Source organism: Pelodiscus sinensis, chromosome 16, assembly GCF_052426305.1.
Source record: "Pelodiscus sinensis isolate ZL-2025 chromosome 16, ASM5242630v1, whole genome shotgun sequence".
Taxonomy (NCBI): domain Eukaryota; kingdom Metazoa; phylum Chordata; order Testudines; family Trionychidae; genus Pelodiscus; species Pelodiscus sinensis.
In genome coordinates, this window is record NC_143067.1 from 8427509 (window position 1) to 8453382 (window position 25874).

At 48.9% G+C, this 25874-nt stretch overlaps 2 protein-coding genes and 1 long non-coding RNA gene across 7 annotated transcripts in view; 2 read left to right on the plus strand and 1 right to left on the minus strand.

The window, feature by feature from the left end:
• Positions 1–5542, plus strand: part of MGAT4B (alpha-1,3-mannosyl-glycoprotein 4-beta-N-acetylglucosaminyltransferase B) — a 116622-nt gene extending 111080 nt beyond the window's left edge. For all 4 annotated transcript variants that reach the window (XM_025179019.3, XM_089769466.1, XM_075900520.2 and 1 more), the window contains exons 13-15: positions 1128–1215; positions 3280–3392; positions 4352–5542. In XM_025179019.3, the coding sequence (XP_025034804.3) occupies positions 1128–1215; positions 3280–3392; positions 4352–4375 (225 nt within the window). In that variant the 3' untranslated portion in view covers positions 4376–5542. The remainder of the gene's footprint in view (positions 1–1127; positions 1216–3279; positions 3393–4351) is intronic.
• LOC102457340 (leukotriene C4 synthase) lies at positions 703–23241 on the minus strand. Of its 2 annotated transcripts, XM_025179020.3 has the most exons (6): positions 22861–23241; positions 14009–14108; positions 11757–11827; positions 10312–10393; positions 7726–7869; positions 703–5763 (listed from the first exon to the last, which is right to left on the minus strand). In XM_025179020.3, exons 1-6 carry the CDS (start codon positions 22916–22918, stop codon positions 5649–5651), a joined length of 570 nt encoding a protein of 189 aa, XP_025034805.3. In that variant the 5' UTR covers positions 22919–23241; the 3' UTR covers positions 703–5648. The 2 variants fall into 2 exon arrangements, with proteins under 2 accessions (XP_025034805.3, XP_089625593.1); XM_089769467.1 differs by lacking the exon at positions 703–5763 and having other exon boundaries at positions 7564–7869; positions 22861–23236.
• On the plus strand, positions 9292–18121 carry LOC112543872 (uncharacterized). Its single transcript, XR_003087150.3, has 4 exons — positions 9292–9648; positions 10325–10552; positions 13853–14130; positions 17985–18121. It is a non-coding gene; the product is annotated as an uncharacterized LOC112543872 (long non-coding RNA).
• Positions 23242–25874: the final 2633 nt, after the last annotated feature.

The following is a 25874-nucleotide window of genomic DNA, read 5'->3' on the forward strand; positions in this document are numbered from 1 at the left end:
TGTGCAGCTGCTCTTACCACCTGGGGTCTCTGTCTCTGTCTCGCAGTTTTTCTCCACAACAAGAAGACAAGGGGAGATGCTGCTGGGTTCTAGTGTCCCACCAGAGAAAAGCAGGGTCCCCTTTGCACGCTTCTGAGTTGGAGGGTGAGGTGCTCCTGCAGGGCCCCATTTTGTGCTCCCCTACCTGCTTTGATTGCCTCTGCAGCTTCTCCTACCAAACTCTGGCTGGTCCTTGCTGTGGTTTGGCTTCCATCACATGGCAGCGTGGTGTTAGACATGTAACTTCTATACAGATTAAATGTAGACAAGCACCTGCCATCCAAAACCAGTCAAATTCTAGCTGAGTGGAAGGGCAGGGCGATTCAGATTCCCAATTTGAACCACCCCATGAAGGTTTTGGTTTGAATTCAGATGAGAAACCACTAGGTGCTTACTTTCCAGGCCAGATGCCAACGGAATTTCGCAGAAATACCTGTTCTCCTGTGATTCTCATCCAAGAGAGGGATAGCTCAGTGGTTTGAGCATTGGCCTGTTAAACCCAGGGTTGTGAGTTCAATCCTTGTGGAGGCTAGTTAAGGATTTGGGGCAAAAGTTTGTCAGGGATGGTGCTTGGTCCTGCTGTGAAGGCAGGGGACTGGACTCAATGACCTTCAAGATCCCTTCCAGTTCTAGGAGATAGGCAATCTCAATTTAAAAAAAAAATTTAATTTTAATTTTAAGATCTCACTAGGCTCAGACCAGATTTTCTTGTCATATCCCCAAGTGGTGGGAATCTAATCTTTCACTAAGAGCTTGTAAAACTTCTGTGCTGTCTAATCTGAACCCAAATCTGAGGCCTGGCTCATACATGAAGTCTTGGGGGGTAAACCAGATATGGCTGCTGCCTGCCCATAAGACACAAGCCCATGGCCTGATGGTTTAATACCGACTCTCTGTGTTTTAATATATGATGCTTGTGCTTGAAAGGAAAGACCTTACAGCAAATCTGCATGTTGCAGCAGTGATTTCCTTTGAAAGCTGCAATGCTGTTTGCTTTCTGGCGGCCCTGGCTATTCAAGCTGTACCCACAGCAGGCTTCCTAAATTCATGCCACTGGCTTTCTGCAATGACTGTGTTTCCCTGCACAGAGTCTCCAGTCAGATAAGGAAGCCCTGCAGGAGGGAAGAGGGACAGCGTTCAAGTTCCACAGGACATCAGATGGCTACATACAGATAGGTAAATTACTGGTTCAAGGCAAAAGCAGACCTGCTGTTTGCTGATAATGCACCACTTTTGTTGATCTTCAGATGAATAAAACACCACTAAAAACCTTGCTTGCAAGTGATTTGTCTGGAAATGAGATTGAAAGTCAACCGTGTAGAACAAGTTAGGGGGTTTTTTTTCTCCCCATGAGCCAAAACTTAGATGGGTTTTAATCCCAATTTTCCCCTGGGCTGGGCACTGTCTGTCTCTCATATAACAATATAGAAGGATGAAAGCTGATTCCCAGAGCAGAGAGAGAGGAACTGAACAGACCTAAGGGGAATGAACAAAGTTGCCTTTCAATTAATGCAAAATGCTGCTGTGGTGCATTCATTAGTAATTTCCAGCAAGTTTTCTCTCAGCAGCACCAGCAGTTTTCAGACACCTTGTGCTAAGATCCTCTCTGCTGCTGTCTGGTTTTGAGGGAGCAAAGGCTTCACCATGAGGGAAAAATTACAGATGAGATTTTTTTTTTTTTTAATTGCACCTTCTTTTTGCTGGCTCTGCTCTGTAGAGCAGGCAGAGGCAGAACTGTGGTCATCTGCATACATTGCTGTGGACACACCACACGGGGAGAGCCTATGGTGGTAAAGTTCTCCACAGGAGCCGATGGCAGTAAAGTTCTCCCATCGCACCTGGAAAGCTGAAGAAATCTCTGGAGACAGAGTTATCAGAATCCAGGCTCCAACTTGCCATTCGGAGTAGCCAGGGCTGTGTGGGGAATTTCTGTGCTGCTGTTTGCATTCACGCAGCCTTTGCCGCCCTACAGATGTAGTCAGGAAAATCAGGAGGCTAAATATTCTTCCTGCAGTGTTCTTTTCCCCTTGATTCTGTTTGCGTCCCAAGATTTTGATAAATGTTACCTTGTGAAACACTGACACCTACTGGCCATCTAGATTTCAGAACAGTTTTCTTTTTCAGAGGGGTAGAAGTTGGTTTTGTCTACACAAGCTCATTCGTCTCCAAGGCTACGTCTACACTGCAGGCTTCTTGCGCAAGAAGCTTTTTGTGGAAGAGATCTTCCGCAAAAACTTCTTGTGCAAGCCCGTATCCATGCTACAAAAGCGCATGTACTTTCGCACAAGAGAGCGTCCACACTGCATGGACACTCGAAAGAAAGCCAATTGCTATTCACAGAATAGCTTCCAGGGCACCTGTGCTTTTTTCGATTGGCTCTTGTGTAAAACCCCCATTGCCTGTCCACACACCTTTTTGTGCAAGAACTCTTGCACAAAAAGGAGTTATTCCTTGTAGACAGAGGAATACCTACACCACAGAAACCCCTCTGTTCTTTTATTTACTTTAAATTTACTTGTGCCAAAATACACTTGGAGGGATGGATGCTTTGTGGGTTTTTGCACAAAAACCCTGTTGTGTAGACCCTGGGGGTGGGACTTGAGCCCTTGACCCTGTCCCAGTGGGTGCCCTATCCCCTAGGCAACTTGGGAACCCACCACACCACCTTGCTGTGGGGAGGCCCTTTATCCTGCCTGCCTGGTCCTTCACCTGACCCTACCTGATACTGCCTCCCCCAAGTAAGGGTGCAAACCCGTGACCCTGTCCTCCCCAGGCACCCTAAGGTGCAACAAGACTAATAGTTTCTTTGGTTGTGAGGTCCTTTTTTATTTATTTATTTATTTATTTATTTATTTAAGGCAATGCTATTCTGGGAAGGGCTTATATTTGACCTCACAATGCTCTGAGTTCATTTGAGAGGGGATCAGTCAGGTAGTTTGGTGTTTTTAGCGTGCACACAGCAATGTGCTTATCCAGTTGCTATGGACCAGTTCGGGGGTAGGCAACACTTAAACGTTGCAGCTGCTTAAAGAGTTAGAATGAAAGTTAAGGTCCTGTACAAACAACCCAAAGGCTTCCCGCCAAAGGTCTGGGTTTGGTGTTCTGTAAAACCTATTGGAAAACAAGACTGAAAATGAAACTACCTGATGCAGTGGTGGGGAGCCTTCAGGGACTGCGTGCTTAAGCAGTCTGCTCTTGGGAGGATACTCTACTCCAGACCCATCTGCTTTTCTCCTCCAGGCTCCTTTTCTAAGGGTGTTGCAGAAGGAGAAGTGGACCCTTCATTTGGGCCTCTGGAAGCCATCCGACTGGTCATCCAGACTGATTCTCCAGTGTGGATCATCTTGAGTGAGGTAACATGGTTTTCGGGCTTTAAAAAAAACCCCACAGTTCTTCCCAACAGCCTGGGACAGACAAACAACCCCCTTCTCACCCGAGAATTCGCCCAGCGCTGGAGGAGCAGATCTCTGGGTAAAAGGGGCAGGGGATTGTGAGTTCTCAGTAAGGGGAGAAGGGTGAGTGGCCATAAACGGTTAACCCTTTCATCCTGTTGTATCCAGAATGACTGGATGATCCTGCTCCCATGAAAGCTGAATGGAAAAGCTCACCTAGATGCCCATGGGGGCAAGATAGGCCCCCTAAGTGGCAATTCATTTGATATAGAAGTTTCTGATACAGAGATGAGCCTGTGGAGTTGTGTAAAAGGGACTGTTACTCTAGCAAGTGCTTTCCTGCCAGTGAAACCAGCTTTTTGTATCCTTTGGGGAAATAGCGCTTGCCCCTTACCGCTGGCCAGACAACTGAGAAGGGAGAAAACGGACTTTTACGAGGAATAAATAAGCATCCAGAGCATTTTTAAAACATTGAGTGTGTCCCTTCAAACCTCCCAGAGTTCTAACAGCTAGAGGGTCTGGGACAAGGGATTTGGCATTTATATCCTGCCTAAGGGGGCAAATGCCCCAGAACAGTTACCCTTGCTTGCTTGTCTCCACACCAGCATGGCTATGCGAGGGGCATGTGCACTGCCCTTTGAAGACTAGTCACAAGCTGCAATCACAAGATCTTCTGGTATTACTGCGAGATAGTGTCTGTCAGCCAGCAACCAAGAGAAAAAACCCATCCTGGGTCTAGCATTGGGGGGGGAGGGGTAGTCCCTTCATGGATATCTTCTGTAAAACAAACTTCCCAGTTGCATCCCTGCTAGCGTGAGGATTCCCCAGAAGTTTTGTAACTAGGAAAGTGCCCAATGCTGAAGCGTTTTGCTTCCTTTCTCTTATTCTCCTCCTCCTCCCCCCCCCTTCTATCTTTTCAGATTTTTCTGAAAAAAGCAGAATGAAATTCCCAGGACGAAGGGTTGGATGCACACAGCAGTTGCTCTTCCCTGACTCATCCTCTCCCTTCTCTTCCCGTCCCCCAGTCTGCCAACGGTGCAAACGTGTTGCATGCACAGCACCACCACCTGCTCCACGCCAGGAAGAAAAACCAATGTGGTCAACATGCACACATCCTGGCAAGCTCTGCAACAGACGACAGGGAGGGAAACCACCTCCACATGTGGGTGCTGGCCAGAATAGCACTAGTGCCTGCAAAGGCACATCTTGACTGCAGCTGAATTTGCAGGGGCAGGGCAGTTATACTGTCTGCTCTTGCTGTATAGAGACCAAGGGAAAATAATCCCAATGGATTTGGTTTTGTTCCCCGGGGCGAGGACCATACTTTTTTATCCTTGCAGGGGTATGGCTCCTGGGCTAGAGCAGTGGGATCACACGAATGCACAGTGCAGTTTGGCACACTGACTGAAGGATCTAACGAGCAGGCAGGCAAACATATCTTCAGCCCAGGAAAGAACAGTCCTGGGTGTGGGAGCCTAGTAGTCCTACTGCCGAGCAGTGTAGGGGAGTGAGCCTTGGCAGTGTGCGCAGGGGGAGTGAGTTCTCACTAACTGTAAAGCTGGGGTGAGGTGTATTGCGGGAAACCGCCAGAGCCTAAATTGCTACAGTTCCCCTTGCCCCCGCAAAAGGCAGTTCTCCCAGGACCACCGCTGAAGATTAAGTGAGCAGGAAGATGGAGCGCCCCTCGTGGTCCAGGAGGGGTCGTGGTTCTAGCAGAGGGGATTGCGTATAGCGGTATGGCAGGGAAAATAATAAACCACACTGTGCCTGCCAGGGTTGTACACGGCCCCTGAATTAAACTTACGCTGAAGGCTTCTGTGTCTTCATGCCTTGAGATTTTGAGTGCAAAATCCATCTTTGTAATAACTATTTCAGTTACTGGTTGATGTGAATTTTGGAAATAGTAGCCCTGTTCTAAAATGGTAGGGATTAGTGTAATTTTTCAGAGGTTTTCTGAAATCCCAATGTCTCTTCAGCTATACACTGGAATGCATTATACTACTTTAATGTGCTGTATTTTTTATTATTGGATACATTTGATTTTTCAAGTACATCTCTATATAAATATATATTAAAATGTGCACTGTAATAAAGTTTAATTAAATTTAAAACCCGGGCCTGTGTCTGCACTCGAGCTTCCACTTTCCACCAAGAGGCGCTTCATATTTCACTTGCCGTTTGTACACATTTGCTCAGCAATGCAAGCATTGAAGGGGGTTACACATTAGCCAAGGCAGCATTACGTGTGGCTGTGGTGCCAGTCCCAGAGGCCCTGCGACTGCAGGCAGGATACTGGAGTAGCCTAAGGGAATGGCCTGTATTCCAGCTCTGCCTAGATTAGGAAAAGAAATACTTGCTCAACTCGCTCCTTCATTGTAATATGTAACATGTTTTTTCCTACTACTGCCAAGGGACCTGGGGCCTGAAAACATCCGCAGTAGCCTTGAATCCAAGTACAAGGACTTACATTGGTTTAATAAAGGAATTAAGTTTCTGCTGAGTTAGTGGACAGCCTTTCTTTGACTGGCTTTTGCTTTTGAAGTATGGTAGCCAAAGGAGAAAATTGCTCCAGTGTTATGTGCCTCCTCTTCAAACCAGTCTAAGTTTGGGAAAGTAGTCCTTCACCCCTTTCTGGCTATTTTCTGTGGCCACTCCCCAACTAGGCATGCAATGCACCCCTGCATAGTCCATGTGACTTACAGCAGACAGCTAAGCAATGGGAAACATGCAGAGGGTAAGTGCAGCAATAGTAAATGTCACATGAGGCAGCTTTGTAGCTCAGCAAAGGTAAACACCAGCAGGTGGATGAAAAATTGCCACAGGTATAAGTGCTGAGTACCTGATTAAGCCAACCCGCTAACAGTTAAAGTCTATGTCCGGCGGATCGGGTAGTTCTTGGTTTGGTCATGAAAATTCTGTCATGCTTCGAGTGTCCAATTTGACTGCTAGGAGCACCCAGCAGGGCCACAAGCAATTAGCAAACATGGGCCTGAAAGCTTTTAAACAAATGTCCTAGAAACAGGTGGGCTAGACCTGCCTCACTCTGTGTATACTGTACCTGAATGAAGTACTGCTACCAGCTACACAGAAGAAACAGCTTGGAATTGCAACATTAAACACAAGGGCTGTGTCGAGACTGCATCCCTTTTTCGTAAAAGGGATGCAAATTAGACATCACAATTGCAAATGAAACGGGGATTTAAATCCCCCCCACTTCATTAGCATAAAAATGGCTGCCGCTTTTTTCCGGCTCGGAGCTTTGCCGGAAAAAAGCGCCAGGCTAGATGCGGATCTTTTGGAAAATAATAAAGCCTTTTCCGAAAGATCCCTTATCCCTCATTTTAAGAGGGATAAGGGATCTTTTGTGAAAATAATAAAGCCAAGCTGGTTCGCCTGGCAAAATCCTTAGTTTCAGCTAGTGCATGGGGTGTGGAGGGGATGGGTAGGAAAAGCATGTGCCAATAATATCTGTCCTTAGCTTCTCTAGCAAGCGTGTGCTTTTCTATATGTATACACAGAACTTTTAGATGGGGACGAGAGAACCAAATAAGGGAAGTGTAATTTTGGGCTATTCATCACTTGTAACTAAGACTACAGCTACACTACCTTCAGTCGACTTGCTGAGGGAGGATGGGGGTTGATGAGAGAAACTCTCCTGTTGACTACCCCAGCCAAAAGGAATATGGGAAGAGACATAGGGGGAGGGATAGCTCAGTGGTTCGAGCATTGGCCTGCTAAACCCCAGGGCTGTGAGTTCAATCCTTGCAGAGGCCATTTAGGGATTTGGGACAAAAATTTGTCAGGGAGGGTACTTGGTCCTGCTATGAAGGCAGGGGACTGGACTCAATGACCTTTCAAGGTCCCTTCCAGTTTTAGGCACTAGGCAATCTCCAATAATTTAATTTAGCAAGGTCAACTGGAGAAAAATCTGGAGTTGATTTAGCAGGTCTTCACTAGACCCACTCAATCACCTGCCAGTGGATCAATGTCAGAAGATGGATCCCCACAGTAGTGTAAATGTAGCCTAAAACTGTTTTCTGGTAAGTGTAACTTGCTGGGGTGAAGAGAGAAAGAAGGACAGGACCATTTTCTTCCTCCCCCCGCCCCCAAATTGACACAGGAGACAAATGAGTGAAGAAAAATTTGGAAGGGTTTTAGATCTCTTCAGCCATAGAGCACTTGTGCTTTCTAGCTCTATTTTGACCTGCTTTAGTGGGGAGATTCTCATCAGTTGGAAGAGTTGCAGGCAATGCTGAGGGGAGGGGTTAACTCAGAAGTCCCAGGTGCTGATTACCATGAGAAGAGCAGTTGCAATTGGCTTGGCATTTCCATTGTCCGCACAAAAGAACTGAGAGGCAGGAAGTGGATCAAAAGCCCAACTGTAGCCAAACCAATCAAAATCCACAGCACTTTGGCACTGAAGTACATTGGGGCCAATCTGTGCAAGGAGAAAAACACAATTAACTTGCCTGGCTCTTGAAAGAGAACAGCAACTGCCTTGACAGCAATGATTGGGCTACACCAAGCAGGGCTATTACAGAGCTTTGCAGACATCCAAGGGGTTAAAAGCTATTTATCGCCAGTTCTGTACAGCCGAGGAAGGCCTGTCACCGACAACAGTGAGACCACCAGTTTTCTATGTGTGGTTATGGCACTGTGGACACTGCAGGCTAGACTAGCCAGCTTCACAAGTGCTTGTGGGTGACAAGCTAGGATACACAAACTCCATACGCCATTATTTAACAAGAAACGTCTTTGTGCTATTGTTAGCCTGCTTAAATTGGGCGGGGGGGGGGGGGGGAAGGGGAGGAGGAGAGTTTAACTGATAACCATCACCTTGTCAGTTTCTGTTCTGGTTAGCTTGTCGGCCGGCTGCCTGCCCCATTCCTGGGAAGCCAGCTGCTGCCCTGCGGGGCTCTTCAGCTTCGAGCTTATAATGCAGACCCTGCAGCACAGCGTGGTATAGCCAGCTTCCTGGGAGCTGCAGGGGCACCCCTCACCATCCTTCCTTCCATAGTCCCACCCAGCCGGAGATTCCCAAAAACAGTTTACCACGTAGCCACCAGGGCTACATCTACATTGGCAAGATTTTGCACAAATACTTTTAATGCAAGAGTACTTTGCATCTACACAGGCATGTGCTTTTGCGCAAGAGATGTGTTTTTAGTGCAAAAGCATCCATGCCAGTGTAGACACAATCTTGTGCAAGAAAGCACCGATGGCCATTTTAGCCATCGGGTTTTCTTGCGCAAGAAATTCATGTTGCCTGTCTACACTGGCCTCTTGCACAAGAACAGTTGCGGAAAAGGGCTTATTCCTGAGCGGGAGCATCATAGTTCTTGCGCAAGAAGCACTGATTTCACACATTAGAACGTCAGCGTTCGTGCGCAAGAACTCCCCGCCAGTGTAGACAGGCAGCATGCTTTTGCGCAAAAGCAGGTGCTTTTGCCCAAAATCATGCCAATGTAGAGACAGCCTTGGATTCTTAGCAGTTACAGTTACTGTTTTTAACCCTTATTTAGATCCCTAGCTTAAATACCCTCCAGGTAGTATGGAATCTGTTAGAACCTGGCTTCTCAAACTACTGACCAGCAGCAGCGTCACTAAATTGCTTAGGGAGGCTGTGGACTCTCCATCACTGGAGATATTTAAGAGCAGGTTAGAGAGGCTTTTATCAGGGATGATCTAGACCAGGGGTGAGCAATAATTTTTTGCCAGGGGTCACTTCGGAAATTTTTGAAGGGGCCCCAAGACGCACAAGAAAGGGGGGGGGAAATCACCAAGATATATCTGGGTTCCCCACCCCCAGACTTTGCCCCCACCCGACATTCCCCCAAAGTGCCCATGCTCCTGGCGTGGGAGGAGACTTCCCTCGCTCCCCTGCCCCTAGGTCAATTAGGGCCTGGGGACAGGGGAGCACATAGGGCAGGGGCAGAGCGGAGGAGGCTTCACGTGCTCCCCCACCACTGATCTAGACGGTGCTCGGTCCTGCCGTGAGGGCAGGGGACTGGACTCGATGACCTCACAATGTCCCTTCCAGTTCCAGTGTTCTATGATTCTAGAGCCAGCTGGTTACTATTATAGTTCAGCCTGCTGGAGTTAACCTGCACATGGGCGCTGGAGGCTATTAGTATTCCCAAGGGAAGATAGATGTAGGCTTCATATAGAGCAGGGTGGACAGTAACTTTTATGGGGGGGGAGGACTCCATGCATTTTGGTAAGTTGTCATGGGCTGGCTCTAGGCCCACAGAAGGGGCAGGACCTTGGGTGGAAGCAGGAGAGAGCGAGACTGGGACGGGGGTGTGTGTGCTGAGTTTGTGAGACCGCATACACTTTCTCTTCAAGACAGGGAAAGCTCTCAGCTCTGTTCTCTCCCCTCCCCTGCTCTTCAGAGATGCAAAGTAGTGGGGGAGAGGAAATGGAAGGGAGAAAAGCTGCTGCTGGAGAAATCAAACCGTGAACTGCCTCTTTAAGAGGCATTCGTCTCAGTCACTCCTCAGACTTCAGCCTGGAGCAACTCCGCTGTGTGTCCCGCTCTCTCTGACCCCTGCTCTGCAGAGAGGGGATCTGGGGGCAGGGTAGACCCTGACTTCAGCTCTCCCCTTCTCTCCCTGCTCTGCACAGCTAGCAGGAGGCTTCTGGGGAGGGGTGTCGGCACACTGCTGAACAGCAATGTCCGGCGAGTCACATCCTGCCAATACCTGCTTTACAGGAACTTTAGCTCCTCCCAGTGCTGTTGCCTGGGGGGGGGAAGGAGGGGGCAGCCTTGTGCTAAGGGGTAGGGATGCAAGCCCAGACCCTTCCTCTCAGTTGGAATGGGCCCAGGGCAGGATTGTTTTTGGGTGCTTTCACCAACACTATTTCATCCCTGGCTACTTACCTTCCCTGAGCAGACAGCGTGTACCCCTGGAAGTACCGGTACCGAGCATACAAATAGAGTAGCCCACAGACGGCAGCCACAGCTAGAAAACAGGAACCAAAATTATCAGCGCAGGGCACAGTGCCAAAAACTTCACAGCCAGAGCTGCAAAGCCAGACAAGGGCCTGAACCAATCACTCAAAATGGCAAAGTGACCACAAGACCTCTGACCGGCTGCTGATGGGGAGACGGGGCCATAAGGGTGAGCACCAAGGCAAGGGCTGGGGAGAAGAGGTGGTGTGGGAGCAGGATCTGGGGGGGGATAGGAGTAGTGCAGGAGGGGGATGGTTTGGCAGAAGGGGCAGTGCGAGGAGGGAAGGAGTGGTAGGAAGCCTCCACTGCCCTCTCTGGGAGAGGTAGCCGTGGCTTTTTCATCAGGCTAAAAGCCGTATTTCCATACACCCTGCTCCTTTAAGAGAAATAAAATGAACTAGTATTCTAGTGCCGGAGGCCCGTAGAAACTACTGCAAGTCAGAGCCCAACGCACTAGGTACTGTATAGCTACTGGCCAAAGATGAGCTAACTTTAGCAGCCTGAGGAATGGAAAGAAGAATGGATTAGTTCACCTCTAAGCAGGGGTGGCCCGTCCACATAGGGTAACTAGGCAGTCGCCTAGGGCACCAAGTTAAATGGGGCGCCAAATGGTGGCGCAATATCATTGAGGGGATTGGAGGTGGGGGCGCCGATTGCATGGTTCGCCTAGGGCGCTGGTTGCTGGCAGCTAGTCTAGGGCCGCCCCTGCCTTTAAGAGCACTAATTAGCCAGGGAGCAATGCAGTCACTTAAATGGCTCCCTCAGCTCAAGGCTGGCATGTCAGATTAGCAGTATTACAATTCAGCTGCAAAAACCCACTGGCTGTGTCTAGACTGGCCGCTTGAATTTCCGCAAGAACACTGACGATCTCATGTAAGAAATCAGTGCTTCTTGTGGAAATACTATGCTGCTCCCGTTCGGGCAAAAGTCCTTTTGTGCAAAAGCTTTTGCACAAGAGGGCCAGTGTAGACAGCTCAGGTTTGTTTTGCGCAAAAAAGCCCCGATTGCGAAAATGGCGATCGGGGCTTTTTTGTGCAAAAGCGCGTCTAGATTGGCTACGGATGCTTTTGCGCAAAAAGTGCTTTTGCGGAAAAGCGTCCGTACCAATCTAGACACTCTTTTCCGCAAATGCTTTTAACGGAAAACTTTTCAGTTAAAAGCTTTTGCAGAAAATCATGCCAGTCTAGACGTAGCCACTGAGTTTCATTGAAGTCTCTTCTCTATCTCCCCTTTCTGCAAGCCAAAGCTGCACTTCCCTGAGCTCCAGGAGGGTGTTTGCTTCTAGCAATGAGGTGGCAATGGTTTGATGTAAGTGCCCGCAAAATGGAGTGTCGGCAGCTGAGTGGCCTTTTAATTATTCGTTTGATTTTTACCTTGTTGGAAGAAGAGTCCTGCCACCCATAGGACAGACAGAAAGATTGGAAAGTATTCCGAGCAGTTCACCCTAAGGAGAAGCAGAAACTATCAGTACAGAAAGCAAAATCCCGTATCAGCCCTCCCCCCTTCTCCTCCCCTCCACCCAGGACAGTGCATTTAGCAATTCATTTTCAAAAATATGTGACATGGAAAGGATCATGCTGTGGAATTATGGGCAATGTAACCAACCCATTTTTTCAGCATCGGGTACACATGCAGCACCCTAGGGAAAAGCACCAGTAAATTGCTATTTGCGCGGCTTTCTGTCTTTTGAACACTCCAGCTCCGTTTGTTTGGTTTTTTACATGGCAAAAGACAAATGTTTTATGTAAGCAAGTATACAGGGAATCTTCTAAATGTGAAAAGTTCTGCAATTCCATGGACAACTCATCTAAAATGTCGCCAAAATATTCTCCTCTGGGGCGATGCCATATTTGAATCAGAAACAGGCATGCTGCGAATTTTGTAAAGTCAACGCATTTAGCTAGAGAGAGGCTGATGGTTTCTCAGTAGGAAGTAATAAATCTGTGTTTTTTAAGCCGTATGGAGCAGCTCACCCCTCTGAATCAATTTCCACAGAACTAACCTTCCCAAGGCAGCAATTATCGTGGCTCCCCTCCCCCGCAAAAGATGCAACAGAGTTTCTCAACCTGGGATCTCCTCCCATGCACAAAATTAAACGGCGGCTGGTGGGCTGGAACTGACCATTGCATGTCAGGCCTGGTGTGTTTTAAACCAGCGGTTTGCAAACGACGGGGCGCGACCCAAGGCTGGGGGGTGGAATGTCGGGCCCTGGGTCTCGTTGCTGCAGGGGATCAGGTGACCAGTGGGGGGGCTAAGGCAGCTCCCTGCCTGTTCAGGCACTGCAGACTGCTCTGTGCGCTAGAAGCGGCCGGCAGCAGGCCCAGCTCTTAGGCAGGGGTGGGGATTGTGCACAGAGCTCCCTGCACTGCCCCTGCCTCAAGCGCTAGCTCCACCCTCCCATTGGCTGGGAACCTGCTGCTGAGGGCAGCCTGGTCTGCGGTGCCAGGAGAGGCAGGAAGCTGCCTTCGCCCCCCCGCTGCACCGCTGACCGGGAGCTGCTCAGGGTAAGCACCACCTGCCACGGCCCTGACCCCCTCCCAAAGCCAGAGCCTCCCCTCCTACACACGAAAACTCCCTTCCTCAGCCCAACCCTGGAGCCCGCCCTCTAGTCAAATGATGTTGGGTCGCAGCATCCACAATTTCCTTCAACTGACTCATGAGAAAAAAAAAAGTTTGAAAGCCACGGTCTGAAATGAACTCAAGTGTCGAATTTCTGCCAGTCCCCACATTTGCTGGGGGAGGAAATACAGCCGATCGGCTGTTCAAAACGTACTGCTGCAGTGAAACAGCCTCCTCCATGTGGACACAAGCAGCAGAACGCGGCTGACGTTCCTCCTCTCCCCTTTTGGAAAAAAACCGGAGGCTCATGGTCATGAGCAAGAACCTGTTTCCAAGGCCTTGTGTCTTTCCTCAGGAACAGCACTGAGTCAGCAGTCAGGGTGGGTACAGGGCCGGACTAAGGGGTGGGCTAGCCGGGCAGCTGCCCAGGGCACCAACATACAGGGGGTGCCCAGGGCGGGGGCCGTGTTAACCCCCGTAGCACCTGCCAGCAGCGCCTTTCCCCCCACAGCCGCAGGGCCCTGCACGGCCAGGCGCAGCCCGCTCTGGGCTGCGCGCCATCGGCAGTGGCCGGGCTGACTAGGCAGCGCGTGCGACGTGCGTCCGCCCACACACCCTGGGGGTGGGGCTATGCGTCCCAGGGCGCCAAAATGGCTTGGGCCAGCCCTGGGTGTGTGCACCTGCACTGACCCCTTCACTGGGCAGAGGTTAAAGAAACGCTGGTCTCGGGGCTCCTACAAATCCCTTCCCTGGCACCCCTTTGCTCCACAGTGTGAGTGGGAACACAGACTGGACAGAAGTAACTTAAGGAGCTGGCATTTAACAGGTCAGACTAAAAGTTTCTGTTAAGGGAAATGGCATGACCCCTTCAAAAGATGAGTCTGGGAGTGTAAATTCGTAACTTTTGCAGGACACCGGCAAATAGCTGTGGACGGAACCTGAATGGGAAGATCTGATCTGGCTCTTTCTAATCAGGAGTTCAAGGGAGGTTGGATGTACCATGTGGCTCGGACCTCTCGTTAAGCATAAACACCATGGGTAAGAGAGAAAAAAAAAAATCTCTTACTGAGCTCTGAAGACTCTCTCAAATTCCGGTGGGCCTGCAGTACCCGGAGGGGAGACTTTGTACTTCCGCCTGGCGTAGATCACTTGCAGAGAAAAATAGGCTGGAAGAAAACAACAGAAGAGGTAATGTTGCCAGCCTTCCATTGTGGATTACTCAATACACTAGTCCCTGCATTATCTGGTTTGGAAAGAATGGCGTTCTAAAATAGCCAAGGGTATGTCTACACTACCCCGCTAGTTCGAACTAGCGGGGTAATGTATGCATACCGCACTTGCTAATGAAGCCCGGGATTTGAATTTCCCGGGCTTCATTAGCATAAGCGGGGAGCCGCCATTTTTAAATCCCCGCTGCTTCGAACCCCGTGTAGCGCGGCTACACGGGGCTCGAACTAGGTAGTTCGGACTAAGGTGCCTATTCCGAACTACCGGTACACCTCGTTTCACGAGGAGTAACGGTAGTTCGGAATAGGACCCTAGTCCGAACTACCTAGTTCGAGCCCCGTGTAGCCGCGCTACACGGGGTTCGAAGCAGCGGGGATTTAAAAATGGCGGCTCCCCGCTTATGCTAATGAAGCCCGGGAAATTCAAATCCCGGGCTTCATTAGCAAGTGCGGTATGCATACATTACCCCGCTAGTTCGAACTAGCGGGGTAGTGTAGACATACCCCAACTTACTTATAGATTTTCATTCCAAAGTCTATGAAAATCAGATACAATTCATGGGTGGACTAAATAAATACCCTATTTATTTTATGTATGTGCTCTGTATTCATGTCTGATTAACAGACTGTAGGGCACAGGCAATTTAGACTCTGACTTGTGCTTTGCATAGCAAGCTCACACGCAGCTAGCAGCGATAAGGGACACAGTAGTGTATACATCATAAGCTAAAGTTAGACACGGTCCAAGCTGCACACTGCCCCATAGCAATGCAGGACTGTTAGCCCCTCGAGTTCAAAAATCACAAGTCAGAAACCCAAAAATTGTGACATGAAAAGAGATCTCAATATTTTGGGGGCAAAAATATTCGAGTGGCGTCCAACCTTCTGGTTAACTCCCTGACCACGCTTGGCATGTGTGGCGTGATTATAGAGGGAAAATTCAACCTTAAGTGCATATGAATAATCATAATAATTAATAGCCTAGTTCTTATATAGCACTTTTGATCAGCAGCTCTCAAAGCACTTTACAGAGTGAAGTATTATCATATTCCCATTTTACAGATGGGCAAACCGAGGCAGGGCTAGTTCATTGCCCAAGGTCTTGCAGCAGGGCCATGACAGAGCTGGAAGTAGAACTCAGATCTATTGAGTTCCCAGTCCAGTGCTCTTCCACGAGCCCACACGTCCTCTTACTCCAGCACCTCTGTGCTCCTGCTTCTCACAACTCACTTTCCCCAAACCTGGGCTGCTCTGGGCACGTAGCCCCATTAAACCTGCCAGACAGGTGAGGCTCCAAGAGCTGAGCTTTGGGAAAGGAAGGAAAAACATAGCCCTGCTCCGGTCCTGACCCACTCCGGCTGACCAACTGGTGCCTGGCTGCTGAAGGGGGAACAGTGGGCAGCTCTGGTCCAATTGCTGAGCTGTACGTGTTTGCTGGCAAAATCAGAGCACACCAAACCTTTGATAACATTGTGAGGACTGGTGACATCGGTTCTCAAGCCCTACAAAATAGGAGCTGTGTAGGACAACAGCAAAGAACAGGAATCCAAGGGCCCTGTTAAAACCCCACCTCTTCCTTTTGTCCAGTGCAACCAGGGAGGCAGCATCTGAAGCCTGTGCAGTAGCCAGCAGATGCATAAGAAGGTACCTGAAAGAGGCAGGGCTCAAGATCCAGGCAAAAGGACACTGAGGCTGCCAGACCTGGAGCCAAATGTGATCAGCCAGCCTCAGGGTACGTCTAGACTACATGCCTCTGTCGCCAGAGGCATGTAGATTAGGCTACCAGACACAGGAAAATGAAGCGGCGATTTAAATAATCGCCGCTTCATTTAAATTTACATGGCTGCCGCGCTGAGCCGACAAACAGCTGATCAGCTGTTTGTCAGCTCAGTGCGATAGTCTGGATGCGCGGGTGGCGACAACAAAGGTATTTGTCAAGCACCCAGGTATCCCTCCTGGGATGAGGTTTACCTGGGTGGTCGACAAATGCCTTTGATGTCGCCACCCGCGCGTCCAGACTATCGCGCTGAGCCGACAAACGGCTGATCAGCTGTTTGTCGGCTCAGCGCGGCAGCCATGTAAATTTAAATGAAGCGGCGATTATTTAAATCGCTGCTTCATTTTCCTGTGTCTGGTAGCCTAATCTACATGCCTCTGGCGACAGAGGCATGTGGTCTAGACGTACCCATAGTGTACAGACCCATGTCCTGCCCTGGAGGGTTGTTGGGTTCGTTTGTTTTTTTGAAGTTTTTGCAATAAGATGTAGAAGCCTGAGTCTCTTTAAACTGCATGTTGCCAAATCCAATGCTGTGCCTTGCAAGGATGGGTGCTGACGGCTCATGTGAAGCCCGCACCCGGTTGCATACGGCAGGGGCCAGTCTCCAGGGGCAGAGGCAGCTGTTTTGCAGAAACGCGTAATCTTAGGAGGCACAGTCATCGGCAAAGCTCGCGCCAGATGCAAAGGAAATAAAGTCCGTTTGGAAAAGCAAAACCTTGTGGGCCTGCAAGTTGCTCCATGCAGCTTCCTGCAGTGCACATATGGAAGGGAAGTTAGGAATGACCCTTCCTTCCTGACCCGGTCTTCACTGCCCCAAGGACTGCATTTAGTGACCTCACAGAAGAGGAAAGCTACAGCCCTGAGCCACTGGTGCAGACAAGTGACTACCAGGACAAGAAGTCAGCTAAAAATGTTGCAAGAGCAACACAGGTGGGCATAGCCCTGCACGGATACTAAGAATGTAGGATACGTTGCCTTACCAGCATGCTTATCAGAAAAACTGGTTAGCCAGTGCCTAGCCAAGCTAGAGCTGGGGAGGTGCTGCTCCAGTGGCCCTCCACCCGCAGCATGATGTGATGGGCCAGTTAAACTATAGGTTAACATTTTAACCAGGTTTTTACATCCCGAGTGGATGCAAAATTGGTAGCGATAGCCACAAAAACAAGCCATGGATATCTGCAAATCTGCAGGGTTCTAGACACAAAATTGGTATCTACACCCGCCTCCATAGATGCCAAAACAAGCCATAAAGTGGATATTCAGGAATTTGCAGGGCTTAAGGGACAGAAATCAGTTCAGAGGAGAAAGATCTTACAACTGAGTGGGTCTCATATTCCATACAGTGGAGGGGGGTGATACAGACACTCAGAGGAAAGAACCCTGATACTAGGGATTTAAATACTCTGAGGCTATGTCTACACTGGCGGCTTCTTGCACAAGAACAGGTGTTCTTGCGCAAAAACGTGCCGGGTGTCTACGCTGCATGTGCATTCTTGTGCAAGTAAATTTACAGTCTAGTGTCAGAAAACAGGGCTTCTTCTGGAAGAGTTATTCCTCTCCCCACGAGGAATAAGCCCTATTGCGCAAGTGGGCAGTGCAGACAGGCAACATGAATTTCTTGTGCAAGAAACCCCTATGGCTAAAATGGCCATCAGAGCTTTCTTGCACAAGAGAGCATCCACACTACCATAGATGCTCTTGCGCAAAAGCACATGCCAGTGTAGACGTGCTTGTGTGGAAGACTTTTTGCGCAAGAACTCTTCCGCAAAACAGTTCTTGCGCAAGAAGCTGCCAGTATAGACGTAGCCTGATTTATAATGCAAACTTAATATTTAATTACTATTTAAAAAAAAACCACAAATTTCCCTGCTTAATCTTTGATATGTTCAGCACATTTCTTCATATTAATCAGAATTTAAATGTAAATTTAGAAATGGGGTGGGGTAACTTACATAACAGCTAGAACCTAGTGACTTAGCAAAAGCCCCAGCATCTCTTGGTGCTATGATAAACGTCCCAGCTGTACCTTCCCGTTGCAGAGTTCAGTAAAACCCAGAGAAAAGAGCCAGCGGGGAGATAAGATGCAAACTTCACAGTTCTGCGCTATCTACAGGATACGTGGGGAGCCTTTCAAAAGCAAGATCTGATCAGATGTTAATTCCTGTCACCTCTTCTGCACGTCAGCAAAACATCTCCCTAATAAATGCTTTTTTTTTTCCTTTCCATTTTTGTCATCCTTAAGGCACACCTCGAAAAAGTGCAGGCTGATTTATGCGGCACACGCTAGTGATCACAGTGCTGAATTTTGGGCATAGCACTGAGCCCATCAAGCATCACCGAATATTCTTAATCCGGTCCCATGAACAGGCAGTACATGCTATTCATTTAATTGCACACATGTGTTACTGCACATGTTTTTAGCCTTCTAACCTGCTACAAGCTGACTTGCCCGTGGACACCCTTGACCAGCAAAACCCTTGAGAATCATGGGGATGTGAAATACATGCATAGTGCAAGAATGAAAGCTTGCTTAGACTGAGGCCTTACAAACCTCCCCACCCCAAGCTTTGCTCTACCCACGTTCAAAACTCTTCCTCAGAAGTGCCTCCTAGAAAGAAGCCAACTGAATCTGTTCAGACTGCGGTTTTGTCCGTAGAGCCTCTTAGGACAACACAATGTTATACTGCTGCAAGGGAGCAAAAGCAAACGGAAGCCTCGTGTGTTTTCAGGACAGGATATTTGGGTGTATTTTCTGAACACCGAGCTTCCACTATTGTTCCACTGTGATTAAGTGTATTAATATCTTACTGTCAGCCAAGCCACCTTAATTCAATCTCGTCTCATCAGCTTCAGAAATGCCAGGAGAAAGGTGTCTGTCCACAACAACGCCATCCCTGTTTCTCTTCCTCAAGTCCCCAAATAACTGAATCTTACTTTTAATTGTATAACTCAGGGATGGGAAAGCTTTGTGGCCAGAGGGTCATGTTGAAGTTCAATTGTGTGGAGGGCTGGCTAGGGAAGGAGGTGCCTCTCAAAAAAGTCAGACACGGCCTGCCCCCACATCTGACTTCCTAAACCCCCTTGGGACTCTTGGCTCCTCTCCAACACACCTGCCCCACAACCCTTTGTCCCTGACCAACCCTCCCTTCTCCAATCCCTCATTCAACCCCCCTTTCCCCGCTCCCTGCCTCCCGACTGTACTGCTCAGAACACCAGGGCTGGTGGCAAAGCAGCTGCGCTGTCCAGCCAAAGCTCACAACTAGGGATGCAAATGGTTAACTGGCCAGGCTCACCGTCCCAGTTAACTGGAAAGGGACCAGAGCAGCTTCTATCTGTGATGGGCCCAGCCCAGCCCCTCCGCTGCAAGTTTCAGGCTGGCTCCCTGGGAGCAGCAGGTCCAACAAGGGCTGCCAGCCCCACTCCTGGGGAGCTGGCTGCAAAGTCCGCAGCAAAACCTCCTCCCCAGGAGCAGATCTGGCAATAGCAGGGAGCCTTTGCTGCAGGCTCGGCAGTATAAAGCAGGGATGTTAAATAGCGGTTAGACGACTAGTTGAGTAACCTCATGAATTCTTATCGGTTAGTCGACTATTCTGTAGTGCCTGGTGGCGGGGCTGGCAGCCAGTGCACTCCAGCCCCACTCCCAAGGAGTCCCCTGCCACTCAGTGTGGGGTGCCAGGTGGGAGCTGGTCCATTGACCCAGCCCAGAGTGGACCCCATGGTAAGTAAATCTAAGCTGGCTCAGATTGCTAGAGCTATTTTTAACAAGAGGTTACGCAGAGGTTTTCCAGGATACATCAACTCACTGATGGTAATTGTCTATTTTTTTTTTTAACAGGCTACATAAAAATCACTAGCAAGGTCAGTGCAAATTAAAGTTTCGTACAGACAAAATGGGAAAATAAACAATTTTTCAGGAACACGGTGCTGAAATACTTTTGTATTTTTAGGTCTGATTTTGTAAGCAAGTAATTTTTAAATGAGGTTTAATGTAGGGGTGTGCAAGACAAATCAGACTGCGAACGGAGTACAGTAGTCTAGAAAGGTTGAGAACCCCTGTCCTAGTGAGACAGAGTAGTGATAGAAATGTAGCCGTGTTAGTCTGGTGTAGCTGAAACAAAATACAGGACTATGTAGCACTTTAAAGACTAACAAGATGGTTTACAGGCAGTCCCCGGGTTACGTACAAGATAGGGACTGTAGGTTTGTTCTTAAGTTGAATCTGTATGTAAGTCGGAACTGGCGTCCAGATTCAGCCACTGCTGAAACTGACCGCCAGTTCTGACTTACATACAGAATCAACTTAAGAACCCCAAGCGTCCCCAAGTCAGCTGCTGCTGAAACCGATCAGCAGCTGATTCCAGGAAGCCCGGGGCAGAGCAACTCTGCCTCGGGCTTCCTGTAGTCAGCGCTGGTCAGTTTCAGCAGCGGCTAAATCAGGACGCCTGGGGCAGAGCAGCTGGGGTGCTGCTGGGTTGCTCCAGTAGCGCCGCTCCTCGGCACTACTGGACCAACCCAGCAGCACCCCATCTGCTCTGCCCCAGGCGTCCTGATTCAGCCACTGCTGAAACTGACCAGCAGCGGCTGAATCAGGACCAGAGCAGCTGGGGTGCTGCTGGGTTGGACCAGTAGCGCCCAGAGCGGCGCTGCAGGACCAACCGGCAGCACCCCAACTGCTCTGCCACAGGCATCCGAAGAAAAGCCTAGTCTGCTGGGGGGGGGGGGGCATACTAGCTGCGCCCTCCCCCCCCCCACTCCAGCAGACCAGGAAGACACGGGCGGCGGACTGAGACGCACCGCGGTCTCGCCGCCTGGGTCCTCCGCGGCTTTGCTCCCCGTCTCCCTGGTCTGCTGGAGACCAGCAGACCAGGGAGACGGGGAGCAAAGCCTCTGAGGACGCCGGCAGTGGGACAGCCGCAGGGCGTCTGGGCTGTCCCGCTGCTGGCTTCCCCCGCGGCTTTGCAAAGCCTCGGGGAAGCCGGCAGCGGAGCAGTCCAGGCGCGCCTGGGGTGCCCCGCTGCCCGAGCCCCCCCGCCGCTTTGCAAAGCCGCGGGGAAGCCGGCAGCGGAGCAGTCCAGGCGCGCCTGGGCTGCCTCGCTGCCCGAGCCCTCCCCCCCCGGCTGCCCCGCCGCCGGCTTCCCTGCGGCTTTGCAAAGCCGCGGGGGGGGGGGGGGGCTGCCCTGCTGCCCGAGCCCCTCCGTGGCTTTGCTCTGCGTCTTCCTGGTCTGCAGACCAGGGAGACGCAGAGAAAGCCCCAGAGTACACGGGCGGCAGGACCGCGAGGTCCCGCAGTCCGTGTACTCTGGGACAGCCCCGTTCGTAACTGCGGATCCGACATAAGTCGGATCCGCGTAAGTCGGGGACTGCCTGTATTAGATGATGAGCTTTCATGGGCCAGACCCACTTCCTCAGATCAAATAGTGGAAGAAAATAGTCACAACCATATATACCAAAGGATACAATTAAAAAAAATGAACACATATGAAACGGACAAATCACATTTCAGAACAGGAGAGGGATGCGGGGGGGGGGGGGGGGGGGTTAGGAAGGAAGGTAAGTGTCTGTGAATTGATGATATTAGAGGTGGGGAGAGTGGGATGTCTGTGAGCTAATGGTATTAGAGGTGATAATTGGGGAAGCTATCTTGGTAATGGGTAAGATAGTTTGAACAAACACACTTACCTTCCTTCACCCCCCCCCCCCCCGCATCCTCCTCCTGTTCTGCAATGTGATTTGTCCTTTTCATATGTGTTCGTTTTTTTTAATTGTATCCTTTGGTATATATGGTTGCGACTATTTTCTTCCACTATTTGATCTGAGGAAGTGGGTCTGGCCCACGAAAGCTCATCATCTAATAAACCATCTTGTTAGTCTTTAAAGTGCTACATTGTCCTGCATTTTGCTTCAGCTACCGCAGACTAACACGGCTACATTTCTATCACTATTGGCTTTTTTGTTACACTGACTTTCAGCTCATCTTATTTATCATCCACTATTAATATATTTAATAGCTTTAAATCGCAGTCTGGAAACAGAATGCCTAATACAGAGAATGTAGCACGCAATATATTTACGTTGCTCACAAAGCAATAGGTCTGTATGTTAAATTACAACGTTCATCGGTGCCACAGATAGTTTACAGGAACACGCGTTTGAACACATAGCTTTCACAGCTACATCTGCAAGTAATAGAAAAGTTTCCTTAACGCGCTATTATCCCCGGACTTTAGGTAACATTGTGACAACTCCTTTAATTTTAAAATTAGCAATTATTTTTTAACTCAAACATGGAGAATATTCACCCAGTAACACCAGTTTTTCCATTAAAAACTTTCTTTCATTTCTGTAGCTCCGAGGAGGTGTGAGGTCTGCAAATTATTTGTTCTTTGCAACTCAAAGGCCACAGTGGTGAGCATTTTCATGCCAACAGCCCCCAAACAATTTGCATTTTGTATCACCCTGGAGAAAAGCAACCTTTCATCCCACATTGTGTGTTAACCCCTACTGCACCCAAGCATGCAGTGACTGGACTACCCAGCCTTAGGCTAATATACGGGGGGGGGGGGGAGACTGAGGGGGGATGCTGGGATAATTTTTATAGTGGGGGCGCTGAGTACCATTCCCTGAAATCTGTGCTCTTGGGCAGCTGCTTAGTCCAAGGCCACCCAGAGAATCAGCAGAGCACCCACCGCTGGGTGTTCTGTTTCTACTGATGGTGCACATTCGCACATGCCTCTGGTGCATATAAAAATTATTCTGCACATGGAAAGAAAATATTAAAAGCACATCGGTGCTAAGAATCACTGAACTAAACTGTTAAGCCCCGTATATAAAGGGAATCTCTCCAAGGCAGGGGTGGGGCAGCAGCCTATTTCCAGCACCCCTGACTGCATAGGATGGCAGGGACGGGCCCCTTACCTTGTTCCAAGACCCCCAGCAGGGTCACAGCAGCGAGCAGCGCGATCTGATCCAGCATGTTGGCTCCTAGGGGCGCTGGAACGAAAGACCCGTCCCAAGTGCAGGTAGGCGAGGGACTGCGGACCCAACCCAGCCGGCCGCCGCTTACTGCTCCGCGCTCAGCCTGTGCTTCCTCCGCCCGGCACGGGTTAACCCCTTGCGCGCTGCAGGGCTAGCAGCAGCCAGCAGGCAGGGAAAGTGCCGGGTCGCTGCAGCCGTGGCCAGCCCCCCTAGGGAGCGAGTTTACGAGTGTGTGGTGGGGAGGAGGCGGCGGCAACCTCAGCCCAGGGGGAAGCTAACGCGGGAACGGGTCGTTTTTCCTTTCCACAAAGGTCTGCAGCCCAGCGGGGCGGGTTTGGGTTTTTAAAGACAAAAGCTGCGCGCTAAAGGCTGGGGTGTTATTGTCAAGCAGCTGGGAACACTTACGGGCCAGCCCTAGGAGAGGCCAAGTTCCAGGCTGCAAAGGCACCATGCATAGGCGGCGCAGCTGTTATTCTTCTCCTCGACAGGGTCCAGCTTAATTCCACATTCTCTTTATTTTTGCCCTGGCCAAGTTTGCATAGTCAAGGGGTAACTGAGGCAGTTGGAACAGGAGGCTATACCCAGAACAGACTGAGGCTACATCCATCCACACTGCACACGTGTTCTTGGGCAAGTAAATTTACAGTAAGGGGTCGGAACAGAGGGCTTCTTCCACAAGTGTTATTCCTCTCTCCACAAGGAGCAAGCGCTCTTGCACAAGAAGACAGTGTGGATGGGCAACAGGGGTTTCTTGCACAAGAAACCCAAATGGCTAAAATGGCCATCAGAGCTTTCTTGCGCGAGAGCGCGTCCACACTGCCACATAGCAGTGTAGATGCGCTCTTCCACAAGACCTACAAACAGCCAGGGGGCTGTGTCTACACTGGGCCACTTATTCCGGAAAAGCAGCCGCTTTTCCGGAATAAGCTGCGAGCTGTCTACACTGGCCGCTTGCTTTTCTGGAAAAGCAACGACGTTCTACTGTACAAAATCAGCCACTATTCCAGAAAAACTATTCTGCTCCCGCTTGGGCATAAGTCCTTATTCTGGAACACTGTTCCAGAAAAGGGCCAGTGTAGACAGCCCAGTAATCTTTTCCGGAAAAAAGCCCCGATCGCAAAAATGACGCTTGGGGCTCTTTTCCGGAAAAGCGCGTCTACATTGGCCACAGACGCTTTTCCGGAAAAGCAGCCTGCCAATGTAGACGCTCCTTTTCCGGAAAAACTGAAAACAGAATAGTATTCCATTTTAAGCATTTCCGGACAAAGGTGCCAGTGTAGACATAGCCCATATGTTTCAAAATAGGAGCTTGTCACCCTTAAAGAGGCAACATTCAATTCTGCTTTTATCCTCCACCCAGAGTAACGTTTTCTTGAAGAGGACAAAATTGCAAGAATGCAATCTGAAGAGTGGTTATAGGTCCAGTTTGGAATTCCACTTAATGGCTAATGTGGAGCAAGGGTTTCCTTTGGTTTGGAACAGAGCTGCAACTTAAGGAGTGAATTATGGGACAAGTAATTTTAGATCAGCATCAGAATCCTCTAAAATATAACTATGTTGCAAAACTTGGGTAAAAGGCATTCCATTACTCTTGAATACTGCCCCTTAAATGCCTAATTTGCTTTTACCAAAAAGGGGGAGATGTAAATGAAGGGATTGATTTTGACTTTTGAATGCCCCCATTTCAAATTTGTATATATAAAAATATACTATTAGTATACTGTTTATACAGTTCAACATCCACTGATATGTAGCATATTAATATTTATACTATATATATATATATAAGGGTAAACAGTAGATATAGTATACTTATATTTATACTATATATGTAGTTCAGCATCCACTGAGGTTTTCTTTACATTGTTTTGGAGGAGGGAGAAAATTTTATGTTTGAACGAACCTCCTGAAAATTCCACAGAAGAGAGAAGCAGGGGCTTGCCCCTAGAATCAGCGCATCAGGCAGAGCTACAGCCAAGCAGGCACCCTCATTCAGACTTAATTATGCAAGTCAAAAGCTAGAAACTTCCGTTTGATTTATATGTCACTCTTATGTTACTCATGTTACAAAAATCAGCAAACTCAAGTATCCATTATAGACAGGCCCAAATTTTGAAAATTTCCACCAACACAAATGTGTCCTTCAACCTTACAGGCAATTTTCCTCCACTTTAATTAAAATCTGTAGTGTCCCAACATTTACATTTTGCTGTTTGAGGTCTCTCTTATAAATAGCGTGTGAAATATCAGTAGGGGCGCTTGCTCTCACTCCCACTAACTTCCATACAGTAGAACCTCAGAGTTTTATGAGCTTCATAGGAACAGAGATTGTTCATAACAGTGAACAAAACGTTATGGGTGGTCTTTCAAAAGTTTACGTAATACAGCTGTGAACCTTTACTATGCAGAAGAAAAATGCTGCTTTTAATAATTTAATTCAAATGTAACAAGCACAGAAAGTCTTCTTACTTTGTCACTTAAAAAAAACCTTTTGCTTTGAAGTCGTAGTAATTTAACAGTACTGTACGGTTTACTTTTTTGGTCTCTGGTATTCATAACTGAGGTTACTGTGCAAGCAGCATCAAGTTCTAGAATCTGCTGATAAAGCACACTTATTTTATCTGCAGACAAGTCATCAGTTTACAAGCAAAGATAGTCAAGTAGCTGAGGTGACAGACAAGAAAGAAGAATTTCAGAGCCAAGATTGATAGCAATTTGCATTAGTTCCTCAAGACCTTGGATACTCACATGTGTGCATACATACTGTTCATAGCTGGTAGTCTGGAAAGGCTCAGCATTAGTGAGCAGTAAGTTACAGTGTCTTGTGTGATAAGACATTATGACCTTTAACTCAACAGTTCCACTGAGGTTACTTAGACATGGTGCCTTCTGGAGCTGGTGCTCTTAGTACTCAGACGTGAACAGATTGTAACTCTGTACATCCAGTGAGAACC

Excerpts from the sequence above, each read along its gene's own strand:
- LOC102457340 (XM_025179020.3), bottom strand. The coding sequence starts at position 22,918 with ATGCTGGATCAGATCGCGCTGCTCGCTGCTGTGACCCTGCTGGGGGTC. Across the intron at positions 7,870-10,311 it reads ACGCTGTCTGCTCAGGGAAG|ATTGGCCCCAATGTACTTCA; the intron begins GTAAGTAGCCAG and ends CTCCTTGCACAG. Across the intron at positions 5,764-7,725 it reads TTGCAACTGCTCTTCTCATG|GCAGAGCTGGAATACAGGCC; the intron begins GTAATCAGCACC and ends TTCCTAATCTAG.